The 26,348-nt window shown below is 43.1% G+C and overlaps 2 protein-coding genes across 5 annotated transcripts; both read right to left on the bottom strand.

Moving 5' to 3' along the window:
• Positions 1 to 12,589: 12,589 nt before the first annotated feature.
• tnfsf13 (TNF superfamily member 13) lies at positions 12,590 to 18,257 on the bottom strand. The gene is made up of 6 exons (XM_048238160.1): positions 18,164 to 18,257; positions 17,073 to 17,219; positions 14,813 to 14,881; positions 14,597 to 14,715; positions 14,322 to 14,460; positions 12,590 to 13,841 (listed from the first exon to the last, which is right to left on the bottom strand). The coding sequence occupies exons 1-6, from the start codon at positions 18,255 to 18,257 to the stop codon at positions 13,732 to 13,734; spliced, it is 678 nt and encodes a 225-aa protein (XP_048094117.1). The 3' UTR covers positions 12,590 to 13,731.
• A 3,559-nt stretch (positions 18,258 to 21,816) lies between these two features.
• LOC125291123 lies at positions 21,817 to 25,768 on the bottom strand. Of its 4 annotated transcripts, none has more exons than XM_048237690.1 (7): positions 25,686 to 25,768; positions 25,310 to 25,399; positions 23,652 to 23,774; positions 23,519 to 23,564; positions 23,160 to 23,383; positions 22,542 to 22,743; positions 21,817 to 22,164 (listed from the first exon to the last, which is right to left on the bottom strand). In XM_048237690.1, the coding sequence occupies exons 2-7, from the start codon at positions 25,354 to 25,356 to the stop codon at positions 22,000 to 22,002; spliced, it is 807 nt and encodes a 268-aa protein (XP_048093647.1). In that variant the 5' UTR covers positions 25,357 to 25,399; positions 25,686 to 25,768; the 3' UTR covers positions 21,817 to 21,999. The 4 variants fall into 4 exon arrangements, with proteins under 4 accessions (XP_048093647.1, XP_048093646.1, XP_048093648.1 ...); XM_048237689.1 differs by having other exon boundaries at positions 25,643 to 25,758; XM_048237691.1 differs by having other exon boundaries at positions 23,519 to 23,585; positions 23,694 to 23,774; positions 25,643 to 25,758.
• Positions 25,769 to 26,348: the final 580 nt, after the last annotated feature.

The following is a 26,348-nucleotide window of genomic DNA, read 5'->3' as shown; positions in this document are numbered from 1 at the left end:
CTGTGGCATTTCCACCACTGATGTCGCCCGTCTGAGCGAGTGAGCGAGCGAGCACACACGCAGAGGACAAGCCGGAGATTCCCAACCAGCCAGCCACACACACAAACATACACACGCACACACACACACACACACACACACACACACACACACACACACACACACACACACACACACACACACACACACACACACACACACACAAGAGCAGCCAAGAGGTGCTTAAAATAGGTGAGGCTTTCTTTCTCTCACTCTCTCTCTCTCTCCCTTGTACCTATGCCCCTCTCTCTCTCCCCATCTCTCTCTCTCCCTCCCTCTCTCTATCTCTCTCTCTGCCTGTCTCTCTGTCCCTCTCTTCCCTGACTGCGTCGGCCCACTAAATGACAGGAGAAGAAGCAGCACACGCACAGGTCCTCGGGAAGCCGGGTTTGGAGAGGCAGAGGAGCCTCCATAATCGCCACTTGACCTCAGCCCGGCGGGGTCACCTGACCGAAGCGGTTACTTCTGCTCTCCGGAGCCACACCACAAGACCCAGCCAGAGGGTTCCGAGTGTTTACGCAACAGATGGGAAGAGAGAGGGAGAGAAGAGAGGGAAGAGAGGTAGAGAGATAGAGAAAAAGAGGAGGGAAGGAAGGATTGATTTTTACTTTCCACGGCCCTGGCCCCTCTCTTTCCTCCTCTCTTTCCTCCTCTCCTTTCCTCCTCTCCTTTCCTCCTCTCCTTTCCTCAGCTGGCTGAATGCATTAGCCTATGCGCTCAGCTAAAGTGTGCTGCAGGGAGGAGTGTGGGGTCCACAGCCATCACTCCAGGAGCCAGCCAGCAGCGTTGCAGCGGGTGCAGCGTTGCAGGGAGCGATATTGCACACTATAGATAAATGAGTCATACTTCAGAGTGCATGTTCAGTGGAGGGAGAAAGAGAGAGAGAGAGAGAGAGAGAGAGAGAGAGAGAGAGAGAAAGGCCCTTAGGTATGTGTAGGACTTCAAAATGACCTATCAACTGGGAGCCAATAATTAGAAAACTCGCTGAAAGTGTTCTCCTTTTAATTGGTTCATGCGATCATTCAATTAAACTCTGAGGTACTGAGGACTGAGGAGCCTGGATGACTAATCTTTCAGTGGAAGAACAAAATACCGCCGGCCCCTTCCGAGAAACACAGCAAAGATCATGTTGGGTTCTGGCCATTCCAGGGTGGAGTTGAGTTCAGGTTTTCCAACAGCGAGACAAATAAAAAAGGCCTGTTGTTTGTGCAGGTCTGACCCTGTGTGTAGCCCCAGTCAACCCAGCCCCCTCTTCTCCTCTCCTCTCCTCTCCTCTCCTCTTCTCTCCTCTCCTCTCCTCTCCTCTCCTCTCCTCTCCTCGTCTCTCCTCTCCTCTTCTTTCCTTGTCTCCTTTCCTCCTTTCCACTCATCTCGTCTCCTCTCCTCTCTTCTCCTTTCTTTTGTTCTGTTCTGTTTTTCTCCTCAGAGTACAGCAATATAAAACACACTTTCTTAAACGTTTCAATGTGTTTCTGTCTCTTTCAGTTTTGATAAAGTTCACCACCTCTCTCGCTCTATTTTCTTCAATGACCCATGATGGGTGTGTGTGTGTGTGTGTGTGTGTGTGTGTGTGTGTGTGTGTGTGTGGTGGGGGGTTGTAGTTGATGTTTCAGGGTACATGATTACTAGCTGACTCGTTTTCTGCCAGCACTGGGGGTTCCGGGCCAGAGTGTTGCTGCTCATCAAGTCTCTGATTTCGTCAGGGGTAGAAAAATGTCAAGCGAGAGCCAATTTTGATCAAACTCAGCTGGCTGCTTTAAACAACATGCTGTGTGTGTGTGTGTGTGTGTGTGTGTGTGTGTGTGTTTGTGTGTGTGTGTGTGTGTGTGTGTGTGTGTGTGTGTGTGTGTGTGTGTGCATGTGCATCAGTGCAGTTCTGTGTCTGTGTGCGTGCATGCATCTCCATCACCCATGTATGATGATAATTAGCATTTTATGGCTAGAGTGTACCCGATCACTCATTAAGGATGAATCATTTCAAACAAATCATTTGAATCCCCAAGTGGCGCTGCCTCGGCCAAGTCTTCCTGCCTCTCTGCCTTGGGACTGCCCAGCTTTAGCAGTCCAGGACCTTCTCTCTTTTCTCTGCCCTTTTTCTCTTCTTCTCTGCACTTCTCTTCTCCTCTATTCCCTTCTTTATGTACTTCAGCAATGTCTACCTGCTGCACTGCTGTCAAAACAGGCTTCTTTATCCAGAGCAAAGCCTTGGGGCAGGTACTGTAGACTTAAGCTACATCTTGTATGACCTTTGCTTTTTGGACATTTTCAAAGCAATGTCCAGCAACCATCCGATATTTCCCCCCACTCGGATGCAGTCTCCCAGGGTGAACTGCAGAGAAACGCCTGAAGTCTTCGAGATGGTAAAACAACAGCTAGACCTTCACTCTTTCCCTCAAAAGGGAAAAAAGTCTGGACTGTGACTTTGAAGTTTTTTAAAGTCTGGAGATAAAACTCAGGAAACCTAGCAGCTTGAGGTAAAGACAGGTGGTGAAGGAAGAGGCTCTGAAGCAAAGCAAGAGAGAGAGAGAGAGAGAGAGAGAGAGAGAGAGAGAAAGGAAGACAGAGAGAGGGAGAGGGTGTGTGTGTGTGGGGGGTGTCAGTGGACACTGATGGCCAGTGAATAGCTCACTGCTCAGCGTGATCTGTGGTCAGTAAATGTGTTTGTTTTCCACTACCCCGAACCCACATCCTGAGGAGAGAGAGAGAGAGAGAGTGCCTTCGAAAAAGGAAACAACATCGACGAGGCAATTAGAGTCATGGCCACCCAACAAACACAGCATTCCACTTCCTCTTCCCTCCCCTCCGCCTCAAACCTTTAGACGCTGACACTTTCAAAAGCTTCTATTTGCACCGACAGATGGCTCCATGTCTAATGGCATTAATTGCATCACACAGCCTGTATGTTTTATATGGTTAGCACGCATGCTTGGGGATTTAAACACACTTTTCCTACGTCTCTGATGTTTCCTCCCTTCATCTTGTGACTTGTCATCCATCTGCGTCGTCTCTTTCTTCATCAGTCATTCGCTCGCACACGTTTCCTCTGAATATACGCTGAGCGCAGATGCCCACCATTGTCTGCCGTGTGTGTGTTTGTGTGTGTGTGTGTGTGTGTGTGTGTGTGTGTGTGTGTGTGTGTGTGTGTGTGTGTGTGTGTGTGTGTTTCTGTGTGTGTGTGTAGATGCAAAGCGAAAGGTGCTATTTTTGAAAAACGCTTGAAGTATTTTCAAATCCCCAAAGCCATTCATGCTGAAGGGTGTCAAGCATGGCCAGGAATGTTGATCAACTTTTTGAAGTCTTTTATATCTAAGCGCTATTGTTTTCTTCCCCACCCGCTGGGAAATCTTTATCATGCTTTTGCTGGTTTCATCCAGTTCTGCTATTGTCTCTTTGCACCACCTGTGGATTTTTCTTGATTTTTACCTTTTTATATCTTACAGTCTGACTGTCAGTCTGTCTGTCTGTTTGTTTGTGTTTCTCTTTCTTCTGAAAGCATCAGATAGTTGTGCAGCTACATCTGACTGTGGTATCGTACCAGTGGAAGTGCAGTGGGTGTTTTGTCCGTCCGCTTAACACAGTTGCAGACAGAGATGAGCCCTTGTGGTGCTTTCATGTCACACAAACAAACAAAGCATTAAATCACAGGAGCTTGAGGGGGGACCGCAAAGACACTTCCTGGCATGAGAGAAGAAGGGAAAAAACAATAGTCCTCGTCTTGGGACCGCGCTGTCTCTGCCTCCTTGTCTCCTTTTGTTCTTCCGCTTTCCACATTGTCTTTCTTTCACTCCCTTCCTCTCACTGTCCCTCTCTCTCTCTCTCTCTCTCTCTCTCTGTCTGTCTCTCTACTGCTCTTTCTCCACTCCTTGTAAATTCCACATTTAAAAAGGAAGGCTGTTATTGAGGGAACAGGCTTCGTGGCCACTCAAGCCTCAGAGATAATTAGAAAGCCAAACAATGTTATCAGGAAGTGGTTCATGCTGCCTGCCTGTGAGATGGCCACAGAGACCTCCCAATGGACATAATTGGCTTTGTGCATTCGCACCAAGTTCAGAAAACAAACTTTGAGATACGATCTGTCACTCCAGCAAATGAAAGAAGCTGAAGCTTGTGTCCATCAATTTCGTGCAAATTGTTTCTATTTTTTCCATTGTTTTTCAAACAATTCCTAGGTAAACATTATCAGCACCGGAATGTTTGGAGCTCTGTCCATGCGTGACGAGTAAGTGTACGGCTAGGGATATGTGTGTGTGTGTGTGTGTGTGAGTATGTGTGTGTGAGTACAGTATGTGTGTGTGAGAGTGTGTGTGTATGTCTATCTGTCTGCGTGTGTGTGTGTGTGTGTGTGTGTGTCTCTGTGTCTCTGTGTCTGTGTGTGAGAGTGTGTGTGTGAGAGTGTGTGTGTGTGAATGTGTGTGTGTGTGTGTGTGTGTGTGTGTGTGTGTGTGTGTGTGTGTGTGTGTCTGTGTTGACACCGAGTTGGACCGTGCTCTTCTCTCCTCCGCCCCTTCGTTCGTTTGGCTCCTGAGCAGAAAGGCCTGAGTCAGCTCGGGGAGATGGAGACTTACCTGAGGGGCTGACGAGAGGGGGAGAGCACAGGGGAAAGCCGCAGTAATGTATAATGGACTCATGCAGCAGTTAGCCTTTATTAATACCGTGAGTAGTGCTTGAGAGAGAGGGAGAGAGAGAGGGAGAGAGAGAGAGGGATAGAAAGAGAGAGGAAGGGAGAAAGAGGGAGAGGGAGAGAGAGGGAGAGAGAGAGAGAAGGAGAGAGAGTAACTGCGGAGGAGAGTCTGGTAATTACAGGGGAGGGAGCCTAGGCTAATCTAAGAGGCAGAATCCCCCTGAAATTTCCATGTTACAGCCTGGGCTCAAGTTTCCTTTATTCTTTCCATCTGTTGGCAAATGTGCTGCTGCATAAGTTTACTTTAGATTTAAACACATGCGCGTACACACACACACACAGACGTACACACACACACACACACACTGAGAGAGAAAGTTTCTGCTTCAGTGTAAGTGAGAGTGACAGGCTTAGGGAGGAAGGTAAAAAGAGGAAGAGAGAAGGGGGGATTATTTTGGATTACATGGAAACAGGAAACAGCAAAACATGCAGTCATTGGATAAAGTTGCTTGCGTCCTTTTGGTAGATCGTGTACGTTTATGTATGTGTGTGTGTGTGTGTGAGTGTGAGTGTGAGTGTGTGTGTGTGTGTGTATGTGTGAGTGTGTGTGTGTGTGTGTGTGTGTGTGTGTGTGTGTGTGTGGTGTTTATGTGTGCTAGTACACACACACAAATGCTGGTTTGGAGAGACAGTGGTCCTGTGTATGTGTGTGTGTGTGTGTGTGACAGTGTGTTATCGGTGTCGTCTTACACACTGAAGTGTGGCAGGCTTTCCTGTCAGTGTAGACTGCAGGCTCACTCACATCTGCTGCCAATCTCCCTTAAACCCAGCATACACACCAACCAGGAAACGCGCCAACAATGGGGACCTGGTCTACTGCCAAGGGTTGTGTGTGTTCTCTGTGTTCTCTCTGTGTGTGTCTGTGCCTGTGTGTGCCTATGAATATAAATATATATCTGTGTGTTCATATAAGTGTGTGTGTGTGTGTGTGTGTGTGTGTATGTGTGTGTGTGTGTGTGTGTGTGTGTGTGTGTGTGTGTGTACATAATGTGCAGTCTATGTGTGCAGTACTGTGTATTGTGCTGTGGAACTGTAGAATGCACAGATGGTTTCATGCATTATGTACCATTTCATATTTCAAAATGAAAAGCATGAGTTATGTGATGCATTTTTTTCTGATGAATAGTTTATTCGATATGAAAGTGTCTGAAAACACAAAGATTCCCCTCTCCAGAAGTGGCCAGAGACCAGAGAGGAGATGGCCTTGCTTGTGTGGGACAGCATAGCTGGAGGTCAAGCATGAATAAGAATCTTTATTGAGTTTCACTTTTCCTGATCTAGTGCTATTGTTTCCACCCTGTGTCCCTCAGCGCTCCACCTCTCCCTTTTACTTTCCACCCACTTCCTGTTGTTATGGTCACTATCTCTTTAAAGTCTCCCTGAGTGTCTCTGTCATTATCTGTCTGTCTATCTGTCTGTCTTTCTCTCTGTCTGTCTCTGTCCATTCCTTAATGTCTACTCACTGACCATGACCTTAATGTTTGTTTTTGACTTTGATAGACTGAGATGGAACTGTATAAGAATGATGTAGAGTGAATAATATTCCACATAACTTAGAAGGGGAAAATTACCAAGACTTTTATTTTGTAGTTGCTGATTATCAACATTTTGCTGGACATTAGACATTATGACTTTGTGTTGCCACAGAACATATAGCAAAGCATGTTTCCTGGTGATGGAAGAACTATGGTTGCCTTCATTGCTCAAGTTGGGCAGATGTGGGAGTGTGCATGGACATGGATTGCATATACACTCTCCATCTTGCAACCTCTTTTCTCTCACTCTGCCTCTGTCATACACAAACTCTCCCTCTCTCCCTCTCTCCCTCCCTCCCTCTCGGTCTGTCAGTGTGCCTCTCTATCTCTGTCCGAATGTGTCCACACACACACACACACACACACACACACACACACACACACACACACACACATGTACCTACATCTGCACACAAAATGTTCATTGAGATATATACACGTACAGACAAACACATGGTGAAGCACACCAGAAGAGGCAAATCCAATATGCTGTTATCTTTGAAGCTCTGCTGTCAAACTCCAGCTGAACTGTGGCGAGAGGCAGGGGAAACTAGATTCAGGCTGAAATGACTTCTGGCGTGGCTCTCTCAGAGCGAATCAATTTAATGTGTTGAAGAAGTGGATGTGGTCGGAGAGAGAGCGAGGGAGGGTGAGAGAGAGAGAAGGTGAGAGAGAGAGAGAGAGAGAGAGAGAGAGAGAGAGAGAGAGAGAGAGAGAGAGAGACAAAGAAAGATTGAGACAGAAAGGACAGGAGGGAGAGAAACACAGGGAGAGGAAGAGAGCAGGAAAGAAGGGGAAAGAGAGAGTGAAGGAGAGAGAACAAGTGGGAGGGAGAGGATTAAAGCAGGAGCTCTATTAGGGGTAAAGATCAAAGAGTGCCTCAGCTCCACTGATTCTGTTCACTGGAGTGTGACTGAAGGGAGGGAGAGCAGCTCTGCACAACCCACCAGCCTCACCCCCATACTCTGCCATCACACAGCATAACCTGGCACATTACAATAACCTCACATAACATCAGCACACTACAGCATAACCCCATCCTCTGCCATCACACAGCATCACCTGGCACATTACAATAACCTCACACAACATCAGCACACTACAGCATAACCCCATACACTACCATCACACAGCATCACCTGGCACATTACAATAACCTCACACAACATCAGCACACTACAGCATAACCCCATACTCTGCCATCACACATAACCTCATACACTATCATCACACAGCATCACCTGGCACATTACAATAACCTCACACAACATCAGCACACTACAGCATAACCCTATACCCTGCCATCACACAGCATCACCTAGCACATTACAATAACCTCACACAACATCAGCACACTACAGCATAACCCCATACTCTGCCATCACACATAACCTCATACACTACCATCACACAGCATCACCTGGCACATTACAATAACCTCACACAACAGCCACTACCATACCATACCACATACTACTGCAACGCCTATCAGCACGCTAGCAGCATAACCTCATACACTACCATCACAAAGCATAACATTGCACATTATAATACCTTCACACATCACCACACCACCCACACACTCTCATACATTATAAAACCCTCACATACCGTAACATTACCCACACAATCTCACACATTATCATCATCACACTAGCAGCATTACATCGCGCATCACCACACTACTGCACTATGCCACATACAGTCATTTCCTGTGTATTAGCCGCATTGTGTATAAGCCAGGGTTTCCGTTGTCCGGTAATAACCGGACATTGGCCGGAAAAAAAATGAAATGTCCAACAAAATTAAATCTCTCCGGTCAAATTGTCCGATTGAAATTGGCTAATAATCCCGTCCCCCTAACGCAATCTGAATTTGAGAATAAGCCTTAAAATGTAAGCCTAGGCAATCCGTCCTCTGGCTATGTTTTTAAATGTACAGGCTCTACCGTTTGAAAACTATTAAACAACACGCATAGCCTATGCTGCATTTCAAATAGGAAACAGTTCAAATAGGAAGACGCTTTAAAACGCCCATGTTAAACAACGAACAAAATGAGTGAGGCGGTTCAAACATGGCCAGGCCCAGACAGACTAGCCTTAAAAGTTTTTCAGAGGCCAGACGCTGATGGATGATGATAAATTGGTAACGCCCTGAAGCCTCAGATGTCCGGGTCAACTCCACCACCACCAGATAAAAAGCAGAAGTGTCGGGCGTATCGGAATCATGACGTTGGAAGTGGAGTTGTGGGGTTGCGGCCTCTCCAAGACACTGTCATTTTCCGTGTACACTGGACATGCAACATGTGTTGTGTACCCAAAGCATACAGTAGGCCTATGCTTTCTATGTCTGTGATCTGCAGGGTTAGGGCCTCCTCGGAGATTGCTGGTCCGCGCACAATTAAACGGCATCATTGAACCGCGGACCGAAAGAAAAATAAACTAAACATTTCCCAGAATAGGAAACATTTCTTAATTTATTGTTATCAAATAAATTATGACCTTAGTGGTGTGAGCGCTCATTCTTGTGTTTGCGCATCTGTGCAAGTTAAACAAACTGATATAACGTGGGTAGCAGCAAACAACGTAGCCTTTTTAAAACAATGAACGAAACGGACTCTTGTTGTTAATGAAAACATAGATAGCCTACTGGCTAGATCTTGTTAGGCATGTTTACGTAAGTTAGGCTAATGAACATGTTGCATTCTATTCAGCCTGATTATGTCATTCTTTAAGCTACATAGCCTGTCTCCAGTTTTCCTCAACTTTACTAATTAAGAAGCGTCGATAATAGGATATTTGACCGGCATCAAAATGTCCGGAAAACGAAACCTCTGCCGGTCACTTTGACCGGCACCATTTTTTTCTAGCGGAAACTCTGGTATAAGCCACAGGATAGTGTTAGTATGTGTAGATGTCCAAAGCCCCATACACAAGCCACAGAATAAGGCAACAATCAAACTGTTAATCTTGCTTCAAAATTGCATTACCTCTTCTTTCAGTGCCTGTACCACAGTTATGTAAAATGCTATGGTATGCAACATGTAAGTGTCAAAATGTTGACCTTACTGTGACAGAGCAGGAGCTATAATCCACATCAGCCACACATACCACAGATTAGCCACAGAATATATTGCAGACGAATGTCTCACGGTAGACAGTTCTGCCATCACTCACAGTGATGAGACATGAGGCAGTATTTACCCCCAAACTAATTACACTTGGATCCAGTGTCATCATTAGACATACACTCATCTTCAATATGGAACCCATTCACTGCACTCACATAGCCGTGCTGCCATTTTAACATACCCAGCTTTCATACCCTCTCATTTACCAACCCAGCATGACCACACACACATTTCTACTTCCACCACCAGCACTCAGAGCGGCCCCCAGTTATTTACATTAACTCCACTGTACAGTCTGCCGATATACTTAAAGCCCATCATATGTTGGCTGCGGGGGAGCATTGTGTTGGTCAGTGAGGTAATGGCCAGGGGGCTGTCAGCGCGCACTGTGTGCCTGGAGTCGGCACTCGGGGCCGCGCGGCAGGGGAAAAGGCAGGGCCTTCTTTCTCATTACCGGATGCAGAAGTGCAGGGAACTCCCCACCCCGCTGACCTTCCGCCTGGCCTGCCTCTCCTGCCTGCCCGCCTGCCCGCCTGTCGTGGAATAATAAACAGATGTTTACACTCACGCAGCTTCTCAGCTTCCCACTGGCATTCCAGCTCCGCACTGCCTTTGTGCTGCTGCTCTGGAGAGAAAGCATGACGCATCCCATTAGACAATATGGGTGCATGCACAGACATACACACATACTATATATAGATAGTATGTGCGTACGGCATGTAGTGTACTGTATGTAGTGTACTGTACACACAGAAACAGAAACATCCACTCACAGTATACGCACATGGATGGTAGTGTGGATGTTTCTGTGTGTGTGTACAGTGTGTGTGTGTGCATGTGTGTGCGTGTGTGTGCGTATAGGTGTGTGTTTGAAAATTGTGTTGACAGGTGTTGTATCTTCAGACATATATCCATTTGCCGAGGAAAATACTTTGTGAAAGTTTTTTTGAATCAATGTTTCCTAAGACATTCTGTTCTGAACTGGGGCCCAGTGAGAGAAAAGAAACTTCATACTCTGTGACAAGCTCTTTGGAAATGGAGACAGAGGGGACCTTCAAAAACTTCTCTGAATTACACCCCCAATGTGAGAATAACCTTCCGATCAATAGCAACTTGAGCTTTAATATGACTTCAATCCTTTTGATGATTTGTTTAATACTACCTAGCATGAATATATTTTTTTCTAAACTTTTATTCATTTATTTCTTTTTATTGCTTTGCTCTCCAAGTGCTTTCTCCCAGACAGTAGCTGTTTTGGGGTAAAAGAGGCCTTCTGTCTATCTCTTAGTGGTGTCCTAAGAGACATGCAAGGACTGGGGCGGACCCAAGGCCTAGGTTTACATCGCCCCCTGCAGCTGAACACTGTGAAGTGCATAATGTCACACTGTGTCTGTGCATCAGTATCTGTCGGCTTGGGCAGAGCCAGACCAAAATACAATCTACATAGTCAATGAATTGAAGCAGGCTGTGACAACGTTGTTCTCTGATTTTCACTCTCCCCCCTCCTGTGTTGCTGTGGCACACTGAGGGAGAGGGCAACCTTCAGCCTCGTCTCGGATAGTGCTGAGTCGCTGAACTTTAAAAATATCTCTGACACAACTGGCTCCATTCTCTGTGGGAAAGGTGTCCGGCCTGTGGCTGTTTATCAGCCTATCGTGTGTGTGTGTGGCTGTGTTTGTGTGTGTGTGTGTGTGTGAGAGAGCGTGTATGTGCAACTGGGCGACTGTGAAGGGGTGATAGAAAGAGAGTTTCATTTGGGTCAGGGTGAAACACTGCATGGGAACCAAATACAGGATTTCAAATAATACACAAGCAGCACATACTTAGTCACAATGCGGTGACACCGAGTTGGCAGTCGCCCTATCAGCCACACTCTCACCCAGTCTCCTTCTCTTTGCTTTTCTCACGAATGCGCTTCACCAGACATCTGTCCATTTTCTCTCCCTTCACCTGAATTCCCCTCATTTTAGCACCTTTCTCTCTCTTTCTCCATCTCACCATCATCATCAAAAAACGTTTATCTCCTGACCTCTTCATTTCTATCTCCTTAGTTTCTCCATCTACCTCAAATGAATCTTGACCTTTCGCTCCGTCTATCAGTGCACTGTCGTGTGAAATAGTCCATCAGATTTGTGCTGTTATCTGTTTACTTTTCCTTCCTGCGTTCTCTCTCTCTCTCCCGCCTCCGTTCCACTCCATTTCTCTGATACGGGCCTCCCTATCTGTTTGCATTTTCTGGCTGCTCTGTTTGCTTCCTCACACGGTCGCGCTTAATGGGCAAATAATATTCAAAAACACACAGACATATGCACTGCTGGAGCCAGTCTGGGCAAATGTATTTAGTTAATGGAAACCTGGGTGAGCCACCACTCCCTTTTCAGAGTCCCCTTTTTTGTGAGGAAGCTAGGATTGTTACACGCTTAGGCACAAACCTGACCCCGCCGCACAATAAAGGTTAGCGCTAGTCGCTGGAGGAGAAAATGAGAGGAAAAGGGCATCGCGCTCATTCCCATCCAGACACGTGTCTTTGTGTCTTGTTTTCATCCTCCTTTCCTTCTCTGCTATGTTTGGTGCTTCTCTTAGCAGGGACGGAGGAGCCGGGGGCTCGGTGTGAACAGTGGCAGAGCTTCTACCCATAACCCCACAAGTCTCCAAAGACCTGAGGTGCTGACTTACATTTTCTGACATACGTGATGAGAGGGAGGGAGGGAGGGAGTGTGAGAACAGTGCAAAAAGAGAGGGTTCTCACTGTTGATGCTGTGAGGTTTTCATTGTACTGTATCCTTTTTTCCCTCAGATGTGTCTAAAAATAACTTGTTTTCATCATTTTGTTTTGTCATACGACTACGAGCAAGTATCATGGGGATTTAACAAAGATGACAATGTTATGGCTGCCAAGTGCACATGTTGATGGGTATGAATAGTAAAGCACTTTTTGATGAAACATGGCTTACTCAGGCAAGGACATGACAAAGATAGATGCTATTCGGGTATGACTCAGCAGAAACCACTAGAAAACGGAATTAGAACCACACATAAAGACAGGGCTAAAATTCTGCACTGCACTCTTTTGTATTTCAGCTGAAAAGCTTGTTGTCTGAATGAGTATGGGTGTTATAAGATCAGTGTGAACAAGTCATTATCCATACTTATGTACAAATTTACAAAACATACAAAAACTGGTCATATACATTCACAAATAAATAGAACAGAACCAGGCGTTTTATTAGACTGTTGAGCATTCATGCAGACTATACGGTTTATGTAATAGGCTAAAACATGCCTGAAAAATTAGTTCTCTAATATTTCACAGAGTAAGTCCACATACTGGTTATTTGAAAAATGTCCACTATTTTAGCATTTAGTTACCTTTAGCCCTTCGTTGAAATACACTTGAAACTCCGATAATGGCTGAAGACAATAAACAGTGTAAATTAGAGGCCTCTGCAGACCACTGTTCTCTCAGTGTTGGCTGACAGTTCAGTTCAACAGGAAAATGAGTAATTGTCAGGCTACTCGCCATTGCATGGGAAAGCATAAAAAGCTCCACAGTGCCACCTGCCATGGAACACTGCTATAGCATAAACCATTAAATTAAAGAACGTTTGTGCTTATCCCAGAGGAAGTGGGCAGAGGGGGAGTAAGACACTGTGGCCTGACAGAGAAAGGGTCATCATGAAAGGGATACCAATTTCCTTGGATGTCCCACTATGTCACAATGTTAAAAAATATATACTCTACTTTGGGCTGAAAATTTCCCCTGTTGAGAAATGTTACTTCCCCTGTTGAAATTTAACCTCAAGTTCTTTTGATACTGGGCCTTAAGATGGTGATATACTGGGCAACCTCTACAGTTAATGATGCGGAACCATGTAGTAAATTCTTTCTGTTTTTATCTGGGAGTCAACTTTTCACAAGCACCCAATCAGAACGTTATGAACAAGTCATGTGATCGGAAACATTACTCAAGACAGTTGCCTGAATCCTGATATCATGCAGAATAGCAGAAACAGTTACCATGCCATTCAGTAAGACAAACACCCAACTAAATCTAGTGCCAAACTTGCACCACTGTTTGGTCCCTAGGCAATAACAAGCTTTGCTAAACTTTACAGATATAATAACGTAACACTAAATATAAGGAAGCATGTTCACTTTTGAATCCGAAGGGGACATGCAGCGTTATTTCATCGCAAGAATTAGATAATTACAAACCCAAAAGTATATTCAGATGCCCTGAGATCTCAGTGAGATGAATGACAGATAGAGCAGCAGAATAAAGTACACATGAGTAACAGTGGTGTTACAGTAATATGAGCCTGTGAGTGTTAAGCCATGCTCTACTGTCAGAGGCTGAAAATGCCAAAAAACGTTGCGTCTGGAGACAGGACAAGTTTGGCTGACTTTCGTGGGACAGAGAGCTCAAGGACGGTTCCAGATTCCAAGAAGAAAGTCCCTGAAAAAGGACAAAGCATTACTCTTTATTTTGGTATTTCCTTCCGAAATTCCAGAGTTTAATACATTTTACAATCAAGTGAGCACATTAAAAACCCAAACAATGCATTACTAGCTGGTTGCAATGAAAGTAAATTCACACCGCTGCCACTAGGAAGCCCACAGGCTGAGCCTCCCTTTTTTGGTTGAAAAACAGATTCCTCTCGCCCTCATCTCCTGTACTGACCAAGTCTACACACTTGTTTCATTGTGCTGATCAAAGCAATTAAATATAAATATTTAAAACATTCCGCAAACTCTGACACAAATATATTTCACAGCACCACCCATGGGTATAAATTATTTCCACCCTTCCACCACAAGTTCCCTAACCAGACACAGTGATTTAAAAAATAATAATAATAATAATAAAAAATAACAACTTGCAGGCAAGTTGCCTGTTCTTTGGTGCTGTCTCGCTGTGAGCATTAAGAATACTCACCAGCAGTGTAGCAACTATTGAGGGCCGTGCTTATATTGTCAGGCATGTTCTTTACACACTTCAGAATTTTTGTGTCGGTGCCGTTGAGGCGTTTAGTGATCACGTGACCCATGACCCATGTGGTGCTCTTGTAGAGTACCTGCGTATGGAAGCACAACATGACCTCCTCAGACAAAAAAAGGTGATTTTCTCCAATTACAGTCAATTACTTCAATTACAATTACTTCAAGCAAATTCCAACACCTTGGCAACCCATAACCTCCATGTGCAGGTACCTGGCTGTAGATGAAGTAAGGCCCCTCTGTCGCCACGGTCACAGTCTCTCCAGATACCTGTAGCCCCTCTCCTTGGCTCCCCGCGGCCATCCATTTTATGGCTGTATAGTCCTCTTCATCTGAAAAGAGCACAGCTAAATAACACTACCAAAACTAACACTGTTAATAAAAAAACACATTCAAAACTCATATATTTGGTGCTTTTGAGAAACGTACCATTTGAAAGAGAAGACAAAGCCTTCAGATGAAGGAAAGCACGGCGTCCTGCTGAAGCACACTGGCGTTCTGCTGGAGCACAATGTCAGGTGATATCCCAAACCCATTCTGATATGTACATTATCAATGTCAGGTGACATCCCAAACCCATTCTGATATGTACATTATCAATGTCAGGTGATATCCCAAACCCATTCTGATATGTACATTATCAATGTCAGGTGACATCCCAAACCCATTCTGATATGTACATTATCAATGTCAGGTGACATCCAAAAACCCATTCTGATATGTACATTATCAATGTCAGGTGATATCCCAAACCCATTCTGATGTTTACATTATCATGTGCACTGGCAAGGTGAATTGGCTTTTGTAACCAAAGCATGCTTCTTGTGTCTGATACATTACACTGAAAAGGACTGTACAATGCATATAATTTAACAGCAGCAATACTTACAATGCCAACCATATTGTCGACAGCACTTTATGATTGCAGCTGTGTTAGCGCCAGCTACAACTAGCATAGGCTCCTTTAGGAGCATTGATGAGGTAATGACAGTCATTTCTCATGTCTGCAGTTTAAAATTCTAAAACGCACCTTTACTTTATTCCTACATACAACATTTCAGTGAGCTGTCTCCCACTGCATCATCACAAAGCATTGCACACCTTGCTCATGACATGGTGGCCACTTCCTCAATAATACAGTTTTTCACAATTGCTCAAACATATTCTTTGAAACCTGCCACCTTTTTCTCAAAACTATTAACACAAATCCCAAATCTCAAACTACATTCCCAAAACCTTTGCCAACCTCTGCAAAACTGAACAATTGCCTCAAAACGCAGTTGTACCTGTGCTCAAAACACTGCCTTCAGATCATCTCACAAAGCAGTCAAAATGAAAACAATACTGAGCAGTCATTAGACACTACATCAACAAAATGGAAAACACAGTGTTCAGGGCAGCTCCAGGATAACGTTTCATTGTTTACAATACAGTAAAGCATTTTGCATCTAAAAAACGAAGCAAAAAACGATTTCATATACTCAACATTTAGGCTACTGTAAATCCAGTAAATATAAAGTACTGAAAATGGGTGTTTGTGTTTACAGTTTTTAGAAAAGAATGGAAGGTTTAAAAAAAATGTGTTGTGAAAAACTGTATACCAGAAAAGAGGCATTTCAGTACTATAAATGAGAAGTACATTGCAGTCTAGAGCCTACAATGTACTCTGAATGCCTCACTGATAGTTTCTGTCCGATCAGTGCTGATTCCATACTATCAAGCAAAGCATTTAGAGATGTTTTGATAGATCTATAACATGAATGTCTAGGATACTGTCAATTGAACACTGGAATCAGACTGGAATGAATGGCTCAATAAGGCTTAAAGGACTGAGTATAAGAAGAGTCACGCATAACAGGTCTCAGAAATAAGATGGTTTCCCGGTAGAAAGGGCTAGGGTTAGGCCCAACATAATGACATACTGAGGGAGGTTGAGATGAGACAAGTTGTCAGTGCCAAAATATGACTACATCAGGCTCAATTCCCCTGTTTGGAATAGACAAGGAGACACAAAGGACTTCATGCTCCACCACACTGTCATCATTACAACAGTTTCATGACCTAAGCGACACACCTTTTAGCTATGGGATCTGGTACTGACAGTTTTTCACAATTGCAAATGTAAATTCAGTAAAAAAAATAAAGTATTGGAAAATATACTGGAAAAGACAGGCATTTCATTTCAGTACTGATGAGAAGTGCATTACAGTCTACAGCCTACAATGTATACAGTCTACAGCCTACAATGCCTCACCTATAGTTTCTGTCCATTGTTGAACCTGCACTGTTCAGCAACCTGCACTCTGAACTAGCTTATATTGGTTGTCACATCATTTGAAACAAGTGTGATCAATTTTGAGTTGTGTTTTACTTGTAACATCTGTGATTTCTTTGTGTTTTTGCCACTTGTGGTTACCATTATGCATCACAAGAGCATCACAGTGCAAAATGTGTTTTATTGCATGAGAATGTGTTCAGAGTCAATGAGATTTGCAAATTGTGTTTTACTAGTTGAAAACTGTTTATGGTTTTCCCAAAATTCAATAAATGTGTTCAACTGAGCATTTGGTACAGAGAATGGGGTTTAGTGTTTTAGCAATTGCGAAAAACTATACATTTGTTAGAAATTGAAAGTAAATCTAGGCTATGTTAGATCGTCCTTTTTTGTTATGATATTTCAAAGACTCACTCCGTGTCTGGGTCTGCCGTTGCTTTCTTCCCCGTTTGGATGCCTCTCTTCTGCCTCTACTTGCACTCTGTCCTTTCGCATCTGTGTAACAGTCCCATACCTGAATGACACTGTCTAGGCTATTATTGCTATTCTTCTGGCATACCTCTGTGCATGCAGTTAATAAATCAGTGAGAAAACTTTGACACAACTTGAAACAAACGTTCTAACATTAGATGTCAGTAATTCAGATGTCAACATTGTTGTTGATGGTAGCCTACTTGTCAAAGTAGCCTAAGACCTATATTTCAACCATCACTTACCGAACGCTTGATGATGTCCGTCTTTTCAACTTTCATCTCTAAAGTCATGAGATCATTCCTCAATTCATTGATCTGCTCCGATTGTAAACGTAACAGAATGAAGCAGATGCAAACTGTTGTAAGTGACACTGCGCACAGAATGACTGATGTCGCGCCACTCACGGGGCACACCCCAAGTGGTCTTTGCGCCATGGTATAGTGCAAACCGGTTTTTTGAAGCTCTATATGAAGCTCTTGTGTCGTAGATGCACAGGCAACGAAGAAGCACACGTTTCTGTCCACTTTCACTTTCGTGATGTCATCGTCATTGGTTGGGAAGAAAATGCGTGGGAGTATATTAGTCACTAGCTGGCCCTGTGACACATACCCAGATGCAAAGATCACAGTAAATTCTTTCATTTAAGACACTCTAATTGAAAATACCGGACCTAAGTCAAAGTAAGTAACTGCAGACAATGTTTTCATATTCATAACAAAGTTGCAAAACATTCGCAAATAATTTCCAAAACTGATCTTCTCTCAAAGGCAACAATCATTGTGGACTAGATGGAATTCTGTGCACTCTTGTTTGTCTGCACTCTTGTTTGTCAGGCCTGGTATTGACTTGAACTTCTCCCTTGAAAAACAGACACAAGATATGCAGGGAGATTGTGATTAAAGGAGAGAGGGGGTGGTAGCATGCTGTGGTCAGTCTCTGAGAACCGGCCTGAAAATAAAAACCCCACTGCATCACCCGCTGGGTGCCTTTGGATGGGGGCACTTGTCTGTAGCTCTTCAAAGCGCACTCACCTTCCCAGGGTTTCCTCCTGAGCACTAATGCCTCCCTGCCCTGACATTTCAACCATGTACCAAACGCCCAGGGCAGTGCGGTGGACCCAGGCATCGAGCGCCGCTCAAGGCAGTAGAGCGGATGCACAGACAAGGTGACCCACTGCAAGTAAGCTGGGTAGACATTGCTCCCAGCGGGAGGCCAATAGCATGCCCACTCAATGCATACTCCTCTGGTGAGCCGAGACACAGCTTATTCCCAACAAATACTTCTCTGTTTGGAGAAAGTCACAGGCAATGGCCCTGACTTGAGACTAGGAAAACTTGACTGTATGGATGTCAGCAGGGACAGACTGGGACTAAAAAAAGGCCCTAGACTTTCATCCAAATAGGCCCACTACCATTCGCGTGCATACATTAGCTGTCTTACATGATAAAGTTGCACAATACTATGCTAGTGAAAGTATCACATTTATAATAGTCAGATTTTACAAAAAATCTTCACTATTGATTATTATTTTGCCTCATGCCTTCATTCATATAAGTAGCCTAAACCAACACGGACTTCATATACCATATAATAAATGGGAGTCTAAATGGCCTTGAGTGTCTGTTCATCTTTTTAAGACTAACAGACATTACCCAAAGCCTACAACTTGGTCAGGTTGGTGCACAGTACTCTCATTAAGATGTGTATGAACCTCTGGGCTGCCAACTTTTCAAATCAGCTTGGAGTGAGATTTAATAACAGAGAATGTGCACGCAGAGCATGTGACGAAAATGTTTTAGCACACCTAAATAGGCTACATTATACCATTACTATTTCATGGCATGGCTTACCTGCACACTGTTTTCGGGGCATACATTTTACCAAATCAAATTGCCTAGTAGAACTCAAGTGGTTCAGACCCAGAGGTACAGGAGCAGAGTTCCCTCTAGGTCCCCCACCAATGAAGCCCTGTATAGAGCGTTTATCAGGACCTGTTATCTGGCTCAGGCTCTTCTATTCTTTCTCTGCATTCTTTCAGAGGCCCCTCTAGCTCTCCTCTCCAAAAGTCTATTCAAGATAAACGGTTTCTCCTGTCTTTTTGTTTTTTAAATAATAATATGTCAATCAGTTTGTATATTCTTTGATAAATGTCTATGTTGGGCCATGACTCATGAAAAGTGTGCTAATCTATCCATTGTTGCATTTAAGCGTAGTAAAAATTAAAAGTGGCATTCCCAATTTTTTAAAAATGTAGGTTATTGTAGGTTCTCTCTTTCTCTGCATGTGGTCTCACCTTACCAAAAGTTACTGATATTTATCTATACGTAAATGAAGATTACAAAGATATCAATATCAATGATATCAATGGTGCACGGTGGAAGATATCAATGGTGCTTGGTGGTGACCTTACCTGCAGGGCCGTATAGAATTTGAAAAATACTGTCATTAGGGGGCCAAAATACTGTCGTTAGTTGCACAATACATACAGTGGGCCTATTGCTAATCGCAAGAAACACATTTTATTAGTGTTTTAAGTGAAAGTCTGAAATACACATATTCTGAAAAATATACCATACTGTACATCATATATGTGCAAGAGTCATTTTACTCTAGGTGACCTTGCCAGAGCAGAGATCAAGAACATACTCCATCAACCATCCCTACAGTCGGTGTGTGTGTTATGTCCATAAATGCATCTAATGGCCACCTTACACCAAACAACTTTGACAAGATTTGGGAAGGATTTTTGAAAGATTGTAGTCTTTTAACTAATGCCCCCCTATTCAAGCTTTACTCCAATCTTTCAAGAATCTTTCCCAAATCTTGTCAAAGTTGTTTGGTGTAAGGAGGCCATAATTTTGTTTGAAATGTTTTGACATGTCACCCTGCACTGTGCAGTTTGTTTTCTGATGGAGTGTTAAGTTAGTATTAAGATAGCTAATCCAAATCCAGTCTGCGAGACAGTTTCTTGCAGCCCTTGGTGGATTTATATTTGTGCTGTGATTCGGCCCGTATATCAATTTTGCGTTTCATTTTTTGCATTTGCTTCTTAAGAATACTCAAGATTTTACTTGAGTATTACCAAAGTCCTTTTAGGCAAGTCCCTCCACTTGGCGGCCATATAGCAACGCTTTTTGGGTACTCATCGGGCATCCTATTCAGCAGAAATGCGCGTGCGCAAGGCTTCACAACACCAATCTTGCTCCAGCGGCGAGTTCACAACACATGATTGGGAAGATGTCTTCACAACACAACATATGATTGGCTCAATGTATTCACATCACACCACATGATTGGCTCAATGTATTCACATGTCGATGTTTTGCCGAGGAAGGGGTGGGATATGTGTAGACAACGGCCATATTGGCGTTACAAACTAACCCCATGCATTTCTATGGAGGATTTTTTGAGTGCTGTGTCTCCTCATTAAAAAGTCTCAGGTATTACTCAACTAATGTCAGCTTTGGACAACGCAGTTTTTTGTCGTTTACTTTTTTTTATTTGTTACACAATATATGTTGAAAATAACACAACTTGCGTTGTTTATTAACACATCTGTGTCCAGATAGGGACAACACATTAGTTTTAAGAGTGCATGGTCTGACCTAGGAGTTGAGTAGCGTGTTGAATAGTGCGAAGCAGCACGACCGGGCAGAGGCAACATGGTCAGAGAAGGTTAGCTGGTCATCAATCATGACATGTTTCCTGCCACCTTGGTAGGTGCAAGAGAGAGAGAGTGTCAGATGATGTTGATGTTGGAATGATGATGTTGACGTTGGAATGTATGGTTTGTGTGGCTGGAAAAAACAGTTCAGTCTTAGAGTGGTTTAGCTGGAGGTGATGTTCTTTCATCCAAGCGGATATGTCAGAGAGACAGTCCGAGATCCATGCCGAGACTGTGGCATCATCAGGCGGGAAGGATAGATAAAGTTGTGTATCATCTGTGTAGCGGTGATATGAGAAGCCTTGTGAGTGAATGATTGGGCCCAATGAGGTAGTGTCCACAGCAAAGAGAAGGGGTCCCAGCACTGAGCCTTGGGGCACCCCTGTGGCAAGGCAGTGAGATGCATCCTAGCCATGACACATCAAACAAATGCCTGGTGAGGCAACTAATGTCAGCTTTGGGACTGCAGTTGCATAGGCCAACATCAATTGCATCAATTAGTGGTAGTTGTGGTAGCAAACATCTAGATAAGTAGATTCATTCTTCATCATTCAATAATGAGGCAATATTTGAGCAAGGACTAAAAAAGCATCAAAATGGCTTTACCACCAAACATGCAAATATGTAGCCTGTGAGTAGCAGTGACGTTGGAACAATTTCTTTCAGGGGTTGTGGTTGGTGTTGACTCTGTATGTAAAAACATTCCCAGAGGGAAGAATTGATTGATAGTTGTTTCTAGTGTCGTTAGTGTTATTGCACCTGCAGTGTCCTTATCAGTACTCTGAATAACACCAGTAGCTTCCTGTGACATTTCACCAACCTTTTTTTATTATACTTTCAAAGACCAGTGTTCAATGAGTGCAGAGAGAAATAAATAACTTGTTAAGTAAATGTCAATGGGAAATATTGAGATTGGATGATTGTTATGAAAAAAAATGAATGTTTAATATTAACATTAATATCAATGACAACAGGTCAATGACAACAACCATATTTTCAAATACATTAAAATGAGAGAAATATTATTTAATTTAACTTATGGTGTTAAGATTTGATTATTACACTATCATAAAAAAAACATTGAAGCTTGAGATGCATGAGTAAATGACTACATTCCTTGACAATTAATGATAAAAACATGACGAAGGAAAGCATTTCCCATCTGAAATAAAGGAGTGCTGTAAGCCCCAGAACAGAACATTTTCACTCCTCGGTTCTTTGCCCAAATCCCCAGAATTGTTCCTGCGGCAAACTGGGGCTTTGCCAGGCTCTCTGTGACTGCCGGTCCGCAGATGCAAGAACAAAAGCTGTCATGGGATTTCCACCTGGCGCAAGACTCAGCATCTGATCACATCCAGGAAGCATGTGCTGCGGAACAGAGCACAGACGTTTAGTCCGCCGAAATGTAGGAATTTTGAGGATTACATTTAGTTTACTAGATTTGGTTCATTGAAGTAAAACATTGCCCCTGAGGACAAAACAGCAGGTGTTACACATAATTACTGATAAATAATTTCAAAATGCACTAGGCTATATGTTGTCTGTATAATAAGTCAATCTGTATGCTGTGATTTTGATTTTTTTTTTATATATATATATATATATAGTTTGTTAGTTTTTCTGCGATGTTAGTGGTGCGATGTGGGTGGGTGGGATGTGGGTTGCTATATGTCTGTTGTTTGTTCTATGAGAAAATACAATAAAAAGACTTTGATTAAAAAATATGCACTAGGCTAAACGTGTACCTTGTGGCTGTACAATGCGGCGTTTGTGTATGTATGGGTAATGCTATCTTGTAAGTCTATTGGAGTCTCCTTTAAACCATCTCTGGAAATGGGCTCAAGCAACTGCTCATCCCGAGCCTCTATAAGGTCCTTATACCCCATTGTGTTGTCTTCTGTTGGCACAAACTCATTGCTGTCGCTCCACCAGATATCCCTCTTGAGCCTGAGAAACACATATAGTTACCTTTTTTTAAGAATGAAAACGTAAAGTCCCATCAGCTTTTACACACGTTCCACAAGTATGCATAGCCTGCATTGCACACTGCCCTCTTTTCAACAAGGACCCAGCTGGTTTTCACTAGTAATTGCACAGTACATCCACAAGGGGGAGTCTGACAGCATGCAAACCAGCACTTTTACATTGTCTGACTCACAAATCAGATATCTGATTGATCTCACCGCTTGTCAGTGGAATAGATGATAAAATTTAACATGCATGACACTATATCAAAACAATAATTTCCTGCAGAGCATGTACATGGTGAATAAACCTAAATTATTGAGAATATACCCAGATAAACCAGATTATAGAGAATATACCCTGTAATTAAAATGGCACTACCCCTCATATAACCTCACAGGTCAATGGAGCTCTGTCTTCTCTTCAGATCCCCTATGTGGTTCAACACGGCGGCCACTTTGGGCTGCATCGCTGGAGTCCTCCGCACCTCAGTGCTCCGCTTCCCCTTCTGCCGACGCCCCATCAGATCAGCTGGGGAAGGCAGCTGCTCTGCTCCCAGAGCCAAATCCTCACCCCATCGGCGTTTTGAGGGTGGCCCCTGTATGACTCCCTTTGCATTCACCTGGACAATGTCGCATTTTGATTATTAGGCCTATAAAACTTATTTTTTTGTAAAGTTGAAAAATGGCTGAAATATATATGTGTAGTTTTATACAGAGCTGGAAATATCAATACCATACTTCAGTCTGACACTCACATGTCCTCTGGGGGATGTGAAGCAGTTGACATGGGGACTCTCGTGGCTGGGGGTCAACAAAGGGACGCTACAACAAGGTTCACACAACACAACTGATATATGTGACTGTTGAAGAATTGACAATGTTGGTCACCTAGGTTGATGTACAATTCTATCCCAGAATGCCTCATCATACTGGGGGAAAGCACTGGGCTCCTGGAAAGATACAGACTGTGGGACCTCCTCCTCACACATTCGTTGCACCTCCTTCGACCTCCTGCGGTATTGTAACACACACACAAACACACACACACACACACACACACACATAAACTGAAACTGCATCAGGCCGATTTTGCATAGACTTTTTTTTCCTTTCTTTTGTAAGCTAGTTAGAAATGAATGCATTCATCATTATTCCAAAATATAACCGCAAAGAGGAATTCAGGTGAGGGAACCTGTTTTACAGAGAACCATCACACTGAAACAGAGGTGGGTAATGAAGTACAAATACGCAGACATCCCAAGTCTCCCGGAAGTTCCGGGAGTCTCCCGCATATTGATAGCGGCTCCCTGACGCCCGCAAATTAGATAAAATCTCCCGGAATCTAGAGTGAGCGATCAAGAGCGCGCATGCGAGACCGCGTGTGCATCTGAGTGTAGCGCGTACACGAGGGGAGAGAGAGAGGTGGTGCGTGTGTGTCTGAGCGCATCAAAGACAGAGAGCATCCTGATTGGCCTGTTTCGCTAAATCAACCAATCAGTTTTCAGTGTAGGCGGGCTTTTATGTCTTTTCTCCCGAACTTAATTAATCAGTTCAGTAGAAACAGGAGCGTCATGGTAGAGTCAGTGCCTCAAAAAAAGGAAAATGAGACCCATTTCAAAGTGTAGGCTACCCTTGTCTCATAAGAGTAAAACATATACAACAATTGGGTTCTATGGAACTATTTATTTGTTTCTGATTGTAAACAGTGACTTTAGCATTGCCCACAGCGGGTTAAATGATTGCAAAAGACATGTTGAGGTGAGTTTAACAAGTGTCAATTCATAGTTCATGTGCATATTATTCAGGCCTATAGCCTACTAGATGGCTAGTTGCCAAGGCTACATGAAAAAACCAAACTACCAAAATATACATATTTTATTTTCACAATTTCTATCTATAGGCCTTCCTTACTTGTTGTACTGACATTATTTTTTATTTATTTATTTATTTTTTTTGGGGGCTTCGTGATGCCTCCCTGAAATGACTTTTTGCAAGTTGGGATGTCTGAATACGTTATTACTGTAGCCTAAGCATTTTCAGGTATCTGGACTTTACTGGAGTATTTATTTTTATTACAACTTCTTTCACTCACTCATTACTTATCTATTTCTATTTTGTGTCGTTTCACTTTCCAGACACAAAGACTTGTGTTCCCAGTGGTGTTTTACTTTTTTAACACAGGCTGCTTGAGTAGGGTAGGCTATATTTTGCCATCCCTCCACAACACACCAAATAGCCTCCCACAGACTACTTACTAACATTATTGCATTTATTCAACGAGAGAGAGAGACCATGTGATTTTCACATTGAAACTGGTTTAGACAATTTGGACAGCAGCCTACTACTGATAGTGCCAAAAGTAGGCTACTAGCTAGCCTTCTTGTAGCTAACATTAGCTAGAAAATGACAGTGTCACTTTGTTAGATTACCTAAACATCCATGTTAGATGACAAACACCTACAATTGTATTCTAGTTTTCCTCTTTAGAGTATTGTGAACAACAATACTCATCAAACTTTATTGAGGCACGTAGGTTATGCACTCACCTGGCAAAAGACAAGAATTCTTCATCATTCTCAATCTGGAGCTCCATCTGACTAAGCTGTTTAATGTTGGCTGTAACAAACCTGGAATAACTGCGAAAACAAAATGAAAGAGGACCAAGAGGAAAGGTATCTTGCCGTTTCAAATCAGCACATACTTAGCTGTTAATATAGTCTTTTTGCTGCCTTGATGAGTCTGGCTTGAAGTTATTAACTGCTAACCTGTCAAGTTAGCTAACGTTAGCTAGCATCTGTCAAGTGAATGGTTTATATTTAATTTATATTAGGGACTACTATGGAAGAATAAGATTACTAATATTTTGTCAAAATACGTACAGCAATAGCAATATGGTGACGATAATATTCAGACAACTTGTACCTAAAGACAAGCCACAGAGAGAACTGTAGATGCTACCAAATGTTTCAGGTGATGTTCATGCTAGCCACCAGCTGGTGTTACCCTTTGCCCTCACGTGACCTCCAGTATTCTGTTTTGCAAACAGCAGCACTGCCACCAGCCTTCACCCTCAATATTATGGTCATTCAGAAAGCGTGCATTTTTATGCACATGTGCCTTTTACATACACCATCTGATTGAGTTTAGGTGAAATCAAATTAATTATATTTTATACATATTGTATACATATTAAATGAGGGTATTGCCAATGCATGCATCACCTATAGCCTTTTCCCTATGAATTTTCTAACAACCAAAAATATCAGCCAGATGCTAATGGGTGCTGAGTGGCAAACAAAGTATGCCATATGTCCAATTCCATATCATATTTTTGCATGCCAACAACATCATTTTCTCTCGCAACATGAAAGAAAATAATGATAGAATAGTAACATGTAAAGAAAATAGTCATACTGTTTGTTCAGATGTTCATAGCCTGCTCTATAGCCTGCTTGATTTAAGGGACAAATAACATGCATTTTCTGTGTCTTGTCATTTGGGGTCACTTTTTATAAAGTTTATTTTTTGGGCTTTTCTTTCCTCTTTTTTTAGAGAGAGAGAGAGAGAGAGGATGGGGTAGTATAA

Source organism: Alosa alosa, chromosome 2 (assembly GCF_017589495.1).
Source record: "Alosa alosa isolate M-15738 ecotype Scorff River chromosome 2, AALO_Geno_1.1, whole genome shotgun sequence".
In the NCBI taxonomy this organism is placed as follows: domain Eukaryota; kingdom Metazoa; phylum Chordata; class Actinopteri; order Clupeiformes; family Clupeidae; genus Alosa; species Alosa alosa.
This window is presented reverse-complemented; position numbering and strand designations above follow the sequence as displayed.

Bases quoted from the DNA above. Each gene is read 5' to 3' on its own strand.
- tnfsf13 (XM_048238160.1), bottom strand. From the start codon at position 18,257: ATGCCTGGGTCCACCGCACTGCCCTGGGCGTTTGGTACATGGTTGAAA. The intron at 14,461-14,596 runs GTACCTGCACAT...TTCCATACGCAG, and splicing joins CTTACTTCATCTACAGCCAG to GTACTCTACAAGAGCACCAC. The intron at 13,842-14,321 runs GTGAGTATTCTT...GTCCTTTTTCAG, and splicing joins CAATAGTTGCTACACTGCTG to GGACTTTCTTCTTGGAATCT.
- LOC125291123 (XM_048237690.1), bottom strand. From the start codon at position 25,356: ATGGAGCTCCAGATTGAGAATGATGAAGAATTCTTGTCTTTTGCCAG. The intron at 23,775-25,309 runs GTGAGTGCATAA...ACAATACCGCAG, and splicing joins GAATTCTTGTCTTTTGCCAG to GAGGTCGAAGGAGGTGCAAC. The intron at 23,384-23,518 runs GTGAGTGTCAGA...GACATTGTCCAG, and splicing joins TCACATCCCCCAGAGGACAT to GTGAATGCAAAGGGAGTCAT.